The sequence below is a fragment of the Dasypus novemcinctus genome, chromosome 11 (assembly GCF_030445035.2).
Source record: "Dasypus novemcinctus isolate mDasNov1 chromosome 11, mDasNov1.1.hap2, whole genome shotgun sequence".
Lineage (NCBI taxonomy): Eukaryota > Metazoa > Chordata > Mammalia > Cingulata > Dasypodidae > Dasypus > Dasypus novemcinctus.
The window spans coordinates 30,035,552-30,052,473 of NC_080683.1; the positions used below are offsets into that span (position 1 = coordinate 30,035,552).

The window sequence follows — 16,922 nt, forward strand, 5'->3', positions numbered from 1 at the left end:
ATAATAATAGGTTTTATTAGTGTCACAGAATACACTGTAATTGCTGGGTACTTATCTTCACACCTCCATCATTATCCACATGCCACACACCAAATAATTACAGATGCCTGAAATGCATGTAAAATACTCTAGAATTTAAACTTTCAAATACTATTCAAAAGTTGTGCTTCAGAGCCCTACAATCAACTACTGCTCAATAAATTGAAATCCAAGATATGATAAAATGTAAACTGACCTTCATGAGATGCTGATTTATCCATTTTGTAAATGTTTTCTTTTGAACTTTGTCCCGTTCATCTGGGAAAAAAACATATAAAATAAGTTTAAATAAAATCTATCAATAGATTTTTATTGTAATTATACATATAAACAAAATAAGGTACTTCAAAGATACTGCTTAGCGCATTTGAATTTCATGTTAAAATTGCTGCAGCTTTAGGCTCTTCCATAAGAAAGTACTAAAGGACTTTTTTTTATCAGATTGGCCTCTTTCCAGTGTTGTATTTGATAACATTACTCCATTAAATGAATGTCCCCTGCCCATTCTGTCACAGAATGTCCTCTACCCCACCCCACCACAAAGCTATCTAACCTCACCTTTCCTTCAGGTAAGCACTTGAACTGGATCTTCCCAAAATACTTTAACACACATTACTTATCATTTGCTCTTCAAAACTACAGGAGTGAGAATAGGTCGTGCCATTCCCATTTTTATAAAAGAGAAAAACTAAGATTTAGGCTCAAAGAATTGCCCATGATGATTCAACAAATAGTTTCAAGTTCTGATAAAGGGCAGTACTTAAATTTAGGTCTTTTGTTTAAAGTCGAGTTCTGATTTACATATTGTTAAGCAAAACAGAATGGTCACCTGCATTGGGCATTGCCAGAAGGGACCCCTTTTGGAGTAGGGATTTTCTAGAAGATTTAAACAACTGACCTTCAGGGGCTTTCCAAGAAAATGGAAAATGGAACAAACACACTCAGCAGAACTGCAGATAAGCAACACCTCATGAAAAACCAGCTCCGGTCCAGTAGAGATAGCTTATCAGAATGGACAAGCATATCATACTAACCAATGTATATCCACTCCCCACTTTGTAAGACCCCCTACCATGTAAGCTCTCCTTTCTATTGCTTCAGAGCAGCTCCCTTCTACTTTCTGAATGGGATGCTGCCCAAGTCATGAATTGCTCCATAAAACTGTGAGATCCTAAATTGCATGAAAAGTTTTTCTTTCAACATTATTAACCACCTTACTTCTCTCCTAAATTCTCTTTTGAATTGTCTGGTAAGAAAGAAACATCCTAACTAGATCCTTGCTATAGGGAATAACATTGCCCAGGTTACTACACACAGGGTAAAGAAGGGTGAGGGAAGGTTCAAGGAGAAGGAGATTTCCATTTTGTTTTTTAAGGAGGTCCAGGGGATTACCCAGTACCTCATACGTGGGAAGCGGGGTGCTCAATGACTGAGCTACATCAACTCCCCAGTGAGAGCTGGTTTTGTCATCTGTTTTAAGGAGGTAGCGGGGATCAAACCCGGGATCTTGTACTGGCAAGCAGAAGTTCAACCACTTGAGCTACCTCTGCTCCTATAACTGCAATATTCTGATTCATAAGATTATTATTTAAAGAGGAATCATAACCTTCCAACACCTACAGCTAACATAGAAAACCATGATTATCTTCTTCCCTCCCTATTTTATTGTTTCCTTCCTCTCTCCTTTTGCATCTGGAAACACCTTTTTACTCCTTCCTGGTGGTCTTCTTTCCTCTCCCAACACAAATCAGACTTTCTCCAATCTTTCCCCACGGACAAAACATGTGCTCTCTTTCTTCATTGCTTTTCCTCCTCATTCTTTTTCGGGTAACCCCCTAAACCATTATAATGAAATTAAGGTTTCTCTGAAAATACTTGTCCTATTTATTAAAAGTATGTATATACTCTACAATATTTTAAATTTAAACAAAAATAAGAAAACAAATCAACTAGGAAAAATATCTGCAATATAAGATAAAGGTTCATTAATATTAAAACCAAAAAACACTTGAAAAGAAAAATATGCTCATACATACCCTCAATAATGTATAAGTGAGCAAAAGGAGACATAAAAATTTAAAATTAATGCCCAAGAAATATTTAGTTGGTGTTTAATCTTACTAGCAAATAATAATAATATAAAATAATACAGGTAAAGTTTTTTAACCTAACAAATTACCAAGATTATTATTTTTTAAATATATGTTGACAAGGTCACAGGGAACAAACATCTCTGTATATTGCGAATAGAAATGAAATATGATCTAAGTTCTCTACAGTTGTGCTGCACAGTATGGCAGTCACACTGGTATTTAAATGTAAACCAAAATTAATTAAAAATCCATTCCTTGGTCACACTAGTCACATTTCAAGGGCTCATCACATGTGGCTAGTATCTACTATATTGGACAGCACATTTATACATTTCCTTCATCACAGAAATTTCTATTGCACAGTGCTGCTCTAGAGCAAAAGTCTATTGTATAATACTGCTCTAGAACAATTTGACAAGAGTTATCAGAAGCCTTAAAAATGTATCACCCTTTCCAGTAATTTCACTTTAGTAAAGCAATCCAGTGGCCTTACAAGACTCAATTATTTGCAAAGCTATTTAAGGTTACTATATTACTTTGTACTCTCTTACACATTAATGCCAATATGAGGGGAGAGGTAAGCCATGTATTTTCTAAGCATTTCTTTCCCCAAGTACTTCCTTGAAACTCCTTCTATTCCCTATCATTGTTAGTGGGAGAAACAAAATGATTTCTAAACTTAGCCTACTATTTAGTTCTGCCCATAACAAATACATTTCCAGTGCCCCAAATGTCAAATCTCCCTCTTAAATTAACACTGGATACTAAAATATGGGAGGAAGGGTTGCAGAAAGCAGTCCCAGGAGGTAGAGGCTCAGATTTACTGAGTATAAATGCTCAGGATTTACATTAAATTGTTCAATTTTCCTGATTCCAAATGTGAACTCCCTAGGTACTTTATTACTTTCTTGTCAAGAACAATGATATTAATAATTTTTAACGAACATTAGCATCCAGAAACCATTTATCAATTCCTCTCAGTCTAGTCTGTTGGTCCCATAGGCGAATCATCTATACCTCACTTATCTTTGCCTACCTCATACTACATGCCATAATGCTTTTAAATATTCAATAAATAAATGCCAAAGACGTGAATTACTTATATTCCCAAAGAAAGACAATCAAACTCAGGATAACAAGGTTTATCTATCTGGTCTTAAGGCAATAATAGTGTCTTAAATATCTTTCAGAGTTGCTGTCCCTAAAGAGTTCAAAAGAACCTCAACTATATAAGGCAGAAAGAATGAGGAAAAACAAGCAATCTACTAAGTCCTCCTTACTCATACAACGCAGATTCTAAACTCTGTAAATTCATTTCAGCATCTATTATGTTCCTCTGATGAGTGCAGTGCCACGTTGGTACTGGGACAACTGGACTGGATAGAAAGAGCATTGGCCCTGGCCCACTGGAGTTCATCAAGAGAGAAACACCAGACATGGTAAGCGGCCAGCTGGAACAGTATGCAGCACAGACTGAGAAAGCAAGCACAAAGGAGGAGGAGGCCCAACCCTTCCCAGAGTGGTCAGACAGAGCCTGGAGGGGAGAAAGTATGTTGGAAAACAGAAGCAAGCCAGTCATGTGCAGATTTTTCCCTCAAAAAAAACAAACCTTGATTTAATAATTTAACGACCTTGATTTAATAATTTAACATGGAGAGAGCAATGGATAGAACCCAAGTATCGTAAATTCCCCAGAGCTGCTTCTACTCCTGCAAGATATTGTCATCCTTCAAAAGGAAGAAGTGAGTTACAGCCAGGGTGCTGGGGAATCTGGTCAGTGTGTGTGATGTGAACTTTGGACAAGTGAATGTGAACTATGGAACATCTCTGACAGAGTTTAGCACCCACATCACATTTTCAGCAAGGCCTCTCTAACCCTCCAGCAAAAAGAAAACACAGTGAACAAAAGGAAGATTACTTCCTAGGTACTGGATTTATATCTAATTAACAATCTAGGTTACACCCATCCAATTAAGAACTTAGAACCTTGATGTTAAATCCTCAAGGAAAAAAACATCAAAATGCATTATTAATTAAAATCTTTATAAATCAAGAATACTCAGCTTCCATATTAATATAAGATTAAGATGCCCTTGTAAGCATCCTCCAAATTTTAATTAATTTAGTTATTATCACATAATAATTTGAACTCAAACAAATTTACTCCAGTAACAAAATGGATTTATTATTTTCTAAATTAATAAACTGATTCTATATTTTAATGAAAATGAAATAGAATACAGGTTATAAAGACCTAACCACTTACTAGTTAATTTCTTACCCAAGTGGTATATCAAGGCAGATTCAATCAAATAATTTACCTCCAAGTACAGAAGAGAGATTTATTTAAGTACAACTATAAGGGAAGCCAATCTGGCCCAACAGTTAGGGCATCCGCCTACCACATGGGAGGTCCAAGGTTCAAACCCAGGGCCTCCTGACCCGTGTGATGAGCTGGCCCACACACAGTGCTGATGAGCACAAGGAGTGCCGTTCCATGCAGGGGTGTCCCCCACGCAGGGGTATCCCATGCGGAGGGAAGCACCATGTGCATGGAGTGCGCCCCATAAGGAGAGCCGCCCAGCGCGAGAAAACTGCAGCCTGCCCAGGATGGGCGCTGTACACATGGAGAGCTGATGCAGCAAGATGATGCAACAAAATGAGACACAGATTCCGGGTGCCGCTGACAAAAATACAAATGGACACAGAAGATCACACAGCAGATGGGCAGATGGACACAGAGAGCAGACAATGGGGGGAGAAGGAAAGAGAAATAAATAAAAAATAAATCTAAAAATAAATAAATAAATACAACTATTAAAAAAAGGTTACTTTGATCACTGAGTTTTTTTATCACTAGAGGCTCAAAAGTACTGCTGAAAATTAGATAATGCTAATATTTGGCTATAATACCTGGGAATTATGGTCCACATATAAAGTGCATGAATAGGGTACAAAGTCTAAAACTAAGTAAAAAACACGATTCATAAATTTTGATAAGGTTTTCTAACAATAACAACCTGAACCTTTTCTCTTAAGCCATGACAAATCTGCATATGTCCCATTCAAGCACCAAGGGAAGTTCTGTAACACCAGAATGTTCCCACAATGCTACAACTGTGAGCTATGAATTAATGTGGACTTTGTGGACCCCACTTTCTACAGGGGAACAATTAACAATCAGAAAGTAATTTATGTCTGGGGAGATTGTGATTTCCCACTTTGCACATGCACTATTTCAAAAGGGAGTATTCCAGATTACACCATCTTATTTTCCAATTACAAGTCTCATAGTGGTTCTTTACATCATTTCAGTCAGGGGTGTCCAACACTGAGGTTTATATTTACAGCAATGTTGCTATGACAACAATAGGGAAAATCACTCCTGTGATTTTCACCATTCCACTGGTTTTACAGACAGTCTGGTTATTTTTTGAATGAAGTTTTATATACTTTCCTCCATTTGAAAATTATTTCATTAGTAGAGTAAGTTTTAAATGACAACATTCATTTATGTTCCCCTCATAAAGTACAACGTGGCTGAAGGTGTGTAACACAGAATGTAAAGACAATAACAAAAGAACTGGGTAAACAAACAGCTGTGCAAAAAGAGCATTGATTATTACAACCCACACTTAACTTGTTCTCAGAAAACCCAATCAAAGATACACACACGTTTATCTTACACATAAATAAACATCAAGATTGTATGACTGTATTATCCTTCACGTGAAAATGGGGAAAACAAAGTTTCCTCCTGGGAGGCTCTGAAGTCGTAGTGCTTGCCTGTCCAGATTTCTGAAAGGTGCCCCACAGTCTGCTGAACTTCTGACACACAAACCAATGCAGGTAATGCAACTTTCCCATTTTTGAAAACACAAAAGTGATATTACTGGTCATACTACTAACCCATACAGCACATCAGTCCCAACAGCTTTGCATTCCAGTCTTGATCATTTTTCATGAGCTGCCCCATCATTCTTCAGGAAGAAGTTTGTTCTTCCGTACAAGCTCTTGATGTGTCAGAGTTGTGCTTTCTATATAAAAACGGAAACACTGACTAGACACTCCTACTAGCAAGCTGAAAGGTAGGTAACTCCCCCTTTTAAGCAAACATTAGCAAATCCAGCCTCCTCTACTCTTTCGCAGGGGACAAAACCAAATATTACTAAAAAATTCTATTATGTATTTCTCTTTTTATATTAAACCTGTTCATATAAAGTCCCTTACAAAAAGAGCTTTGAGTTCCTAACTCTTTTTGCAATGAAACAAATCAATGGGATATTAGGTTTCACTGCTGAACTAGCTCATCACATTCTCTCTTCTAACACCCCAGGCAGAATTCCCTTGGAATAAAAAACCACATCCAGACTAACTTGTTTATCTCATCCCTGACATGTATGCTACTAACATGGTTTGGAAATCTCAATTCATTAGACAAGACACATATCATTTCAGGGACCACCACTGCCTATATCTCAAAAATAAAAAGACAAACAACCCATTTTAAAAAAGGGCAAGAGATTTGAACAGACGCTTTTCCAAAGAACTAAAATGGCTAAAAAGCACTTAAAAAGATGCTCAAAATCACTAGCTATTAGGGAAATTAAAGTTAAAATTACAATGAGATACCATCTTACTCCCATTAGACTGGCAGCTATTTAAAAAAAAAACAGAAGACTACAAGTGTTGGAGAGGATGTGGAGGAATGGGAACACTCATCCACAGCTGGTGGGAATGCAGAAGGATCCAGCCATTCTGGAGGACAGTTTGGCAATTTCTCAAAACTATAGATTTGCCATATGAGCCAGCAACTCCACTCTTGGGTATATACCCACAAGAACTGAAAACAAGAACACAATCCAATATATGCACACCAATGTTCATAGCGGCATCATTCACTATTGCCAAAAATTGGAATCAACCCAAATACCCACCAACAGATGAATGGATAAACAAAATGTGGTATGTACATACAATGGAATAGTACTCAGCTATAAGAAGGAATACAATACAAATACATGGGATAACATGGATGAATCTTGATGACCTTACGTTGAGTGCAGCAAACCAGGCATTGAAGAACAAATACTACATGACCTCTCTGATATGAAATAAGCAAACCAAGCTGTCTCAGAGAACTAGAGACTGGATGATAGGCTTACAGAAAATTGGGGGAGACAGGAAGGTTGTGAGCTGATGTCTACATGGGTGAAATCTATGATAAAGTAGAGTTAAGTAGTTATACAGGGAAGAGGCAGAGGGATACTACTGGGTGGGGCTTTGCAGGTTTGAGGGAGGCTAGGGATGGGAGATGGGTCAGGTGGCCTAAAAATTTCTCTATGTAACTTCACAGACATATTTTCAGTTGAGGCTTATAAAAATCCTTTGAGTTGGGTGGTACTGTTTTCATCTTAAAGATATAAAAACAAAGTTTGGAGAGATTAAAATACTAGCCTGAGATCCCACAGCCTAAATGACTGAACTGGAATTTAATATTTTGACAAGTCTCTTTAATCATTAGTTAAAAAGGCTGAAAAACAATGCAAGGTATTGGTGGTAGGGTGAGATGTTATATGTATTTGTTTGATGTTATATATGTTTGTTTTGTAAGTTCACAAGTATTATATATTTATTATGTATGAGTGATAGTTCAACAAATTTAAAATATATATATCTATGAAAAAAAAAACTAAGTCTTATTTCAAACCCACTTCTTTTCTATGTCATTAAACAATTGATCCCCTAATCTAATAATACAGGAAAAATAAGGAGTCTCCGTTTATGAGAACTTCATTTCTGAACACAAATGAGTGAATAAATGCCTAGAGATGTGAACCCTTGCACTAAACAAGCAAAAGATCAACCAGTGCTCTTTTGTGTGTCTGAAACATGAAACAAATAGAACTCCATGAATAGAGACTACAAACTAACTCCAAATTAACCAAAAATAATCACTATTTTCAGCAAATTTGATTATAAGTCAAGCCCACAACACTGCTAAATTATTAATAGCTGCTCACATGCTTTGAAATTGAAACATCTTTATGATTTCTGACTACATTCTAAAGAGACTATACATTAACACATTACATCAGCTATTGTTGATAAGTTCTTACCTGCTTAAGTATCCCCTCCTATTCTCTCTCCCCTATCCAATTGCCTTTATTTGTTCCAGAGCGCCTGCCTTGACTACAGGGGCTGTAAACTGACCTAAGCCTACCTATTTCACTGAAAAGAGGATGATGATAATATTAAGGATCCATCAGCAAACACCTACTATGTACCAGGCATTGTTCTCAGCTACACACACATATATGACACACATATACTGCATATCATTGACACAACAACTCTGTCAGATCATCCCCATTTACAAATGACTAAACTGAGGAGTTATGTAAATAACTTGTCCAGTATCACACAGCTATGAGAGGTGTGTTTAGGGAGGGGATGTAGCTTACAAAAGCATGATGAATATCATTATTTCATACTTACGAAACAAAATGTTAATTTTTAAAAAATAAGTTAACACCAAAAAGTGAAAAGTGAACCTTGGTCAAATCTTTGGTGGTGGGGATACACAGAAGAAGGAATTTACCTTCTGCAGATTAGTGATTCTAAAACATGGAAGGAGAAGAACCATGATGCTTTACTAAGAGGTTACATTACAACTTAGGCCAGGGATGAGATTTCTGAGTTTATTAAGAATCAGGTGTGGATTTTTTTTAACAAATCAATTTTATTGATACATATTACTAAAGCACAAATCCATTCAAAGTGTAAAATCAATGATATTTGGTATAATCACATGGTTATGCAGTCATCACTTCAATCATTACTCAGGTGTGAATTTTAAAAGCACAAGAAACAGCAAAAGGTTCTCTTTCAAAAAGAAAAGGGAGGGAGGAAGGGAAGGAAGAAGGATTGTTTGAATTGTGTGGAAAAAAGATGGGAAAAGGAGCAGGAAGAATAAAATCTAGTCAGTTTCTACACCACATCTACAAGTAACCAGGTACTAAAATACAGTAAGAATGGTAAAGGAAACTAAACTTTTTAGCATTATAGAAGCAAGAAAACTAGCTGGACAATATATGGTCAGTGACCAGGAAAGTAAGTGAGAATGCCAAAAGCCTGCCGCTTACCACCGCTCCACCCGGTACTGTTCCACCTCTGACCCACCTCAGACTGTCCGAGGGAGCAGCCCCCACCCTCATTCCAGGAACACCTCCCCTCCACCCCACACCTGACACACCCTTAGCCACTTAGGCCTTGGCCAACATCATTTGTGACTGGAGGTCACAGTTGTCAGGTAGATGAATACATAAGAGGAGGGGAGTTTTTGCTCCCATTTAGTTGACAAATCTTATCCAATAGTCCCATGGAAACATCGTTAAGGTATATTTCTGTGAGTATGGAGCTACAACTGATGTTCACATTTCGTTTAGGCCAACTTTCCCCTACGTACCCACCTCTTTGGTACTACAAACCTAAAAAGGGAGCTGTTCTCACTAAGCTTTAGCTATGCCCTTCCTCCGTTTGTTGAAAGGAAAGTACTCATTTGGAAACCTCTAACAATGCTACACATTATCATTAAAAATGTTGGCAAAATATTTTAGTACTCCATGGGTGACAGAGTAGGAATATTATCTCAATAATTTCTTTAGTCATTACCACAAAGTTCTGTAAAGTCCCATTATAAGTCAGACCTATAGCTGATCTCACCATGAGTATTGTGTTCTACTTCTGTTGCAATTACATTTTTTTAAATATTTCCCCCCCACCCCCATGTCCCCTTATTTGTTGTTTGCACTCGCTGTCTGCTCTCTGTGTCCATTCACCTTGTGTTCTTTTCATGTGTTTCTTTTCTTCTTGTCTTTCTCTTTAGGAGGCACTGGGAACTGATCCAGGGATCTCTGGTAAGGAATAGAGAGCCACTCAATTGCTTAAGCCACCTCAGCTCCCCAAACTGCTGCATCTCTCACTGTCTCTCTTCTGCGTCTCCCTTCGTTATGTCATCTTGCTGTATTGGGGAACAACAGCTCTCCATGGCGTGGGCTGCCAGCTCTTCGCAGCACAGACCAGCTTTTCTGCCCTCACCAGGAGTCCCCAGGAATCAAACCCAGGGCCTCCCATATGGTAGACGGGAACCCAATCACTTGAGCCACATCCACTTCCATTTCTTGCACACTTTGAGATTCATTTCTTAATGGCTTAAAAACAGAATTTTGCCTCTTCTACAAGAATTGATAACATAAAAGTTTCCAGAGTTTTCCGTTTCTTCTTACTGGCTTTATTAAGTTTTCCAGTGTTGATGATTTTCTTAGCTTACTTAGATTTATACCCATTACTTGTTAGGTTTTGAATATAAATAAAATTGACACTAATTTCTGTATAAGCACCAATTTGACCAGGACATAAACAATCTATAATTTCTGTGCTAGTTATTAAGTATTGATTAAAATAAAACATTTAAAAGGAAGTTTCAGTATATCAAAATTATAGTCTTCATAAAGAACTTCTTTATATCTTCACACACCCTTAGTCCCTATGCTAAAAAAAACTGGAGAGAGCTTTAAAAGGAATTATTTCAAGATAAGCATGGAACTAACAATGCATCTTAAACATTTCAAATGAAGTACAGTAAAATTTCAGATGTATACTATCTGGCAGTATGTGAATAGATCATTATTCAATAACAGAAATAAAGATGAATAAATTGCCACAAACACAGAAAATATTTTAAATATTTTTTTATTTAATAAAAATACATTTTTCTTATGCCAATAATTCTATAGGTAAATTAATGATTTACTACTAAAATAAAATTAACTTAAGGAGCAGTAGGAAAGCTTATGTGCCAAAACCACAAAATAATCTGAAAGGTTACAGAAAGATTTACCTCTTTAAAAGGCATTAAGATCATGTGGTTTTATAGGAAAATTCTATCCAATTATTCAAGGACTTTTAATTTTCTATTAAAAAAAAAAAAGCAATTCTATAGCATAGAGAATAAGGAAACTGTCCCAGTGCATAACCCTTGTACATAAACAACTGTGAATGCAACATTAAGACAAAAACAAAAATATAGGTTAATCTCAAGAGACCAGATAGAAAAATCCTACATAAAATCTTAAGTCCTAAAGCAAAATTAAATAGCATGTAATAAAATAAAGCTAGTTTTTTGTGTATGTTTTTTTGTTTTTTTTTTAGGCAGTACCGGGAATTAAGCCACAACCTCAGATACAGGAAGCAGGAGCTCAACCACTGGGCTACATATGTTCCCCCGTGAGAGTTGGGTTTTTCATTTGTTTGTTTTTAAGAGGTACTGGGGATCGAACCCAGGTCCTCACACATGGGAAGGAGGTACTCAACCACTTGAACTACATCCACTCCCCATAAAGGTAGCTTTTGACTGAAGTTATTTTTCAAAAAGGAGTTAGAAAGAGAAAGATTTACAATAAATATAATTAACAATGAAACATCAAAAACATTTCCAGTGAAGTCAGGAATAAGGCAAGAATTCCTGCTGTTGTCATTCCTATGTCCTAGTCATACTTAATACTTTAAGTCAAGAATATAAATAAGCTTATAAATACCTCAATAAAAAAAACAAAACTGTAACTATTGGAAATGACTAATCATTTAGCTAGAAATTCCAAGAGAATTGACTGAAACAAAAACTGTGGTAAAGGTTTCAAAATCAGTGGAGAAAGAAAGGAAAGTTAAATAATGGGGTTGTGACAATTTGTTAACTACTTTATGAAGTAAAACTACTTAATAAAACTATTAAGGTTAATTATCAGAGTAAAGGTAAAGAAAACTTTTTAAATAAATAAAACCGTTAGAAGAACATACTGAAAAATACTTGGTTTTAAAATAGTTTCAAAACTAGTTACAAAACTCAAAAGAAACTCGGTATATAATGGCTAATAAACTTGAATATATAAAAATTCAGAGGATTGGTGCAACAACAGACACTATAAACTAAAGTTTTTTTTAAAAAGAACTGCCTGAAAGAAAATACTACTACATACATAACACACAACAAAAATATCTCGAATAGATGAACAGCTCCTATTAAACAGTAAGAAAAAAGAGACACTGCCCTCCAAATTACATATGATATGCGCATACAGTTCACAGAAGGAGGAATATAAGTGGTCAAAGAAATGGGGAAATGCTCAACCTCCCTTCTAAGCAGGAAATGTAAATTAAGAAAGTAATGATTTCATACTTATCATTTATGAGAATGATAATACCTAATGCAGAGAAACAGTCCCATACATTGTGAATATTTAAAATGGCAATTTTGGGAAACGGATTTGGCACAACAGATAGGGTGTCTGCCTACCACATGGGAGGTCCAAGGCTCAAACCCAGGACCTCCTGACCCGTGTGGAGCTGGCCTATGCACAGTGCTGATGTGCGCAAGGAGTGCCATGCCATGCAGGGGTGTCGCATAGGGGAGCCCCACGTGCAAGGAGTGTGCCCCGTAAGGAGAGCCGCCCAGCATGAAAAAAAGCGCAGCCTGCCCAGGAGTGGTGCCGCACACACGGAGAGCTGATGTAGCAAGATGACACAACAAAAAGAGACATAGATTCCGGGTGCCACTGACAAGAATACAAGTGGACACAGAAGAACACACAACGAAAGGACACAGAGAGCAGGCAACAGGGGGAGGGGAGAAATAAATAAAACGGCAATTTTTTTAGGGCAATTTGACAGTTCCATTATAAATTAAAATGCATATACTTTCTAACTCAGCAATTCTGCTTCTAGGAAATACTAAAGAAGTACTTGCATATGTATGATCAGGATACAGATGTTTATTGTAGCAAAATATTTTAAGCAATCTAAATGCATGTCAGTAGGAGAGTGTATCTGTACATGGTGACATGAAAAAGATTTCCAAGATATATAGCTAAATGGAAAAAATGCAAAACAATGAATACATATAAAAGGTGTACATCAAATTGATAAAGACCAGTTTCATCAGGAGAAGAGAGCGGAAGCTGGGAAGAAAGGGGGTTGGTAGGATATCTTTCATATTCATTCTGCACATTTCTAGATCGAAACTTTTACATGAGGATCTATGAGTATGTTACTTTTTTTTCAAAAACTAAAGAAAAAAGCATTTTGGGTATTTCTATTCATTTATGATTAAATAGTCTGGTAGACTCTACAGAAAATTTTTTAAAAAACAACACAAGCACTGAAAATGGTACTCTAGTTATATAAATGCCAACTGACAGAATGCTTGAGAATAATCTAGGAACTGAATAGCACAGTAAACCAAGAGGTGGGTGAGAATTGTGGTTGATGGTACAGATGCAAGAGTGTCCTCTGTTAGCTAGAACAAATATATATCACTACTGCAGGGTGTTGGGAATGTGGAGAAGCAGGGGGAAAATATAGCTGGAGTGACCTGTGGACTGTGGTTAGTAGTAATAATATAATATTCTTGCATCTATGCAAAAGATGTACTGTGTTGATACTGAGGCAGTACAAAAAATGTGAGCCAAATGTACACTATGGACATGGCAATAATCAGATGATATTATTCTATCTGTAGCAAATGACACGCCACATTGTGGTGTGTTGATGGGGAGATGTTGTTTGGGAATTCTGCACATGTGCATGACTGTTTTTTAAGTTTACAACTTCTGTCATAAAAAAATATTTTAAAAATAATAATAGGGTGGGTTGGGGGAAAAACACACCAAATATAAGATAAGAACTATCATTAGTAGTAAGACTTTGACAGTGTTCTTTCATAGTTTGTAACAAATATTTCATGACAATGCAAGGTGTTGGTGGAGGGTTGATGTATGGGACCCCTGTACAATGTTATGCACGTTTGCTTTGTAAGTTCACAACTTTTACTGTACACTTAATTTTTTATGTATTTTCATATATAAATGATATAAAGATAATAATAGAATTTGTTAGGGGAAAAACACTTTGTTTAGTAACACTATTTTGACAAAGTCCTTTAATCATTAGTTAAAAAGGCTTAAAAACAATACAAATTATTGATGGTAGGGTGAGATGTTATATATGTTTGTTTGATGTTATATATGTTTGTTTTGTAACTTCACAACTATTATACATTTATTGTTTATGTATGTTTATGTATGAGTGATATATTTCAATAAATTTAAAAAATAAATAAATAAATAAGCTTACCTAAGAGGGAAAAAACAAACAAACACAAGCCAGCCAGAGCTTCCCATACAGGTCTGAAGTTAACAGCTAAGGACTTCAAGTGTGGCTAGGCTTGTTCCTGGGCTGGTGGCTGCAGGAGGGAAGGAAGAAGTGTGGATGAGGAGTGGGAGCGGAGGGAGGGGGAGTATCTGGTGACATCTTTTTCAGAGGATGGTTGTCCAGGCTGGGATACAAAATGATGAGGCTATAGAAAATCTCTGAAAGGAGAATCAATAACGAAAAATCTATTCAGAAATTACCCTTCTTGGAGGTTGTCTATGTTTGAAGTTTAATTGCCACGGAACAAAATGAAATATGGCTTTGTCCACATTTGTCATGAATCCAAAGCAGGACAATGGTAGAATGTGCTAAGTAAACTGAATCATAAATGGTGTAGAACAATGGACACCATAAATCTCTTCCCACAAATGCTTTTTTGTATACCCCTGCTTTCCTCTCCCTTCTCCCATCAATAATCAGATCCCGTGCTTTCTCCTCAGTGCAGTTGCTGTGTGGCTGAGGATCAACGGTATTGGTGGCTGGGAACAAAGAGGTGTTGGGTTCTGCTCTGAAGAGGAACTTACTGCTATTTGTTCTCACAAATTGAATATAAAACTCCTAGAATCAGCTTTTCATCTTCTTTCTCCTATATCTGAGCATCCTAAAAACATACGAACATAAAGAGCCTTCTAATTAAGTTTGCAGTGCTAGATTAGTCAACTATTATGTGATGTAGCTTCTGCCACTCTGAGTTATTTTTGGGCAGAAAGTTTCTGCAATTCTTTATCTGTATTATATTAACTTAAATAAGGAAAGTAGACTTCTTTTTAAGTTTTCAGTGTTAGCCTTTTCTTCCAGAATGCAGAGGTCTGGTTAAGAATATATATCAAAGCATAAAGATACATTAATTGATGACAATAAATTAAATAAGTAGCTTAAATAACTTGGGATTTTAAAGTATTTAGTTTAGAAATTTTGTATAATTACTATATGAAATGAAAACAGAAAAGCTGAATTTAAAATTCAAATTAATGATACCCTCAAAATTTATTGACATGACTATTTTATAAAGTATAAATTATAATGAATGCACACCATTTCTCAGATTTCTTTGAAATTTTATGAATTATTGGTTTCTGAAAAAATCCTATTTTCTTTTACCTTTATGCTATTTCTTGTCTTAACTAATTCCTTTTATCGACAACAAATACCTGCAGAAGCTCATTAACTATTAGATGCCTTTAGACTTCCAAATAAAGGGAACTGCTACTCAAGATGGCTCCCTGTCTAGCTGCTCTCTTTGGTAGTCCGTGGGAGACGACTGTACTAGGGATAAAGAACATGACTTTGGAGTCTACACAAACCAGTCCAAATCCTGGCATCAAGACGGGCTATCAGTGTGAATTTGGGAAAATGACTTACCTTCTATGAAACTCTAATTTCCTCACCTGTAAAATGGAATCACCTTCACATACCTACCACATAGGATATTTTAAGCATTAAATAAGATGTTACAGTATAAATAAGATGATATAAAATAAAAATAAATAAGATGATATAGTAAGCCCTCAGCAAATACTACTGGCTTCCCAAATCACTTTAATTCAATCAGCATATATGTATCATGTACCTAGAATGTCAAAGTCACTACACTATGCACTATAGGATTTCATAGCAATCCTTATTTTACTGATCAAAAAACTAAAGTGTAAAGATTATAATTTAAAGTTCAAAGAACTTAAATAATCTAGTCCAACGTTTCTCTTTGCAGGGAAATAGCAGAGGTGAGATTTGACCCAGCTTTTCTAATTCCCTTTCAACTACACCAGAATAAAACACAAAGGTGAATCAGACCCAAACAGTTTCCACCATCACGGAACCTAGAAAGGGACATAAATAGGTACTTTATTCTCTTACCATACCAATTCCAGAAAAAGAAAACCCAAAATGAATTACTCTGCTATTAAAGAAAATATTATTTGAAATTCATCATTCCGCTCAAGGTGATAGTGTAAAATCAACACAATGACTAAGATAAGAACTTGGGCGTTCTTGTCCCTCTTTGGTACTAGGCTCTAGGTTATTGCACAATGGAATGCTGATTCTGTTTACCCTGAATATAATCAGAATCTTTCTTGATAAGTACTGACTGGTATCATGAATTTGTCACAGTGGCCTAAGGAATAAAACCAAATGTACCTTAATGCATGATGTAATACTTATCCAACAAACTCCATTTTTCATGAAACAGAGTAACCTAATAGCATTAGCAACTCACTTCATACAGTTGTGGATGCTTTCATTTTGGCCAAGGCTTTGAGAGTTGTGAGACCACACTTTCTCAACTTAGTGGAAATAATGGATGTGATCCAGATGTACAACACATTTGACTCCTACAATACAATAAAGCCAGTCACAGAGTGAGTCAGCAGCAGGGACAAAAGGGTGGGAAACACCAAAGATGACTATTCTCAACCACTGAAAAGTATTCTCAGCCTGGGCTTGTTTCATACTGAGACTGATTCCCACTCAAAGTTTCTTATTTAAATGTAGTTAGTTATACGATCACCATGCAAGCCCCAA

The 16,922-nt window shown here is 36.2% G+C and overlaps 1 protein-coding gene across 9 annotated transcripts in view; it reads right to left on the reverse strand.

The window, feature by feature from the left end:
* Positions 1–16,922, reverse strand: part of LOC101417339 (dystonin) — a 486,360-nt gene that overhangs the window by 269,485 nt on the left and 199,953 nt on the right. For all 9 annotated transcript variants that reach the window (XM_004465347.5, XM_071218526.1, XM_058306906.2 and 6 more), the window contains one exon: positions 236–297. In XM_004465347.5, the coding sequence (XP_004465404.1) occupies positions 236–297 (62 nt within the window). The remainder of the gene's footprint in view (positions 1–235; positions 298–16,922) is intronic.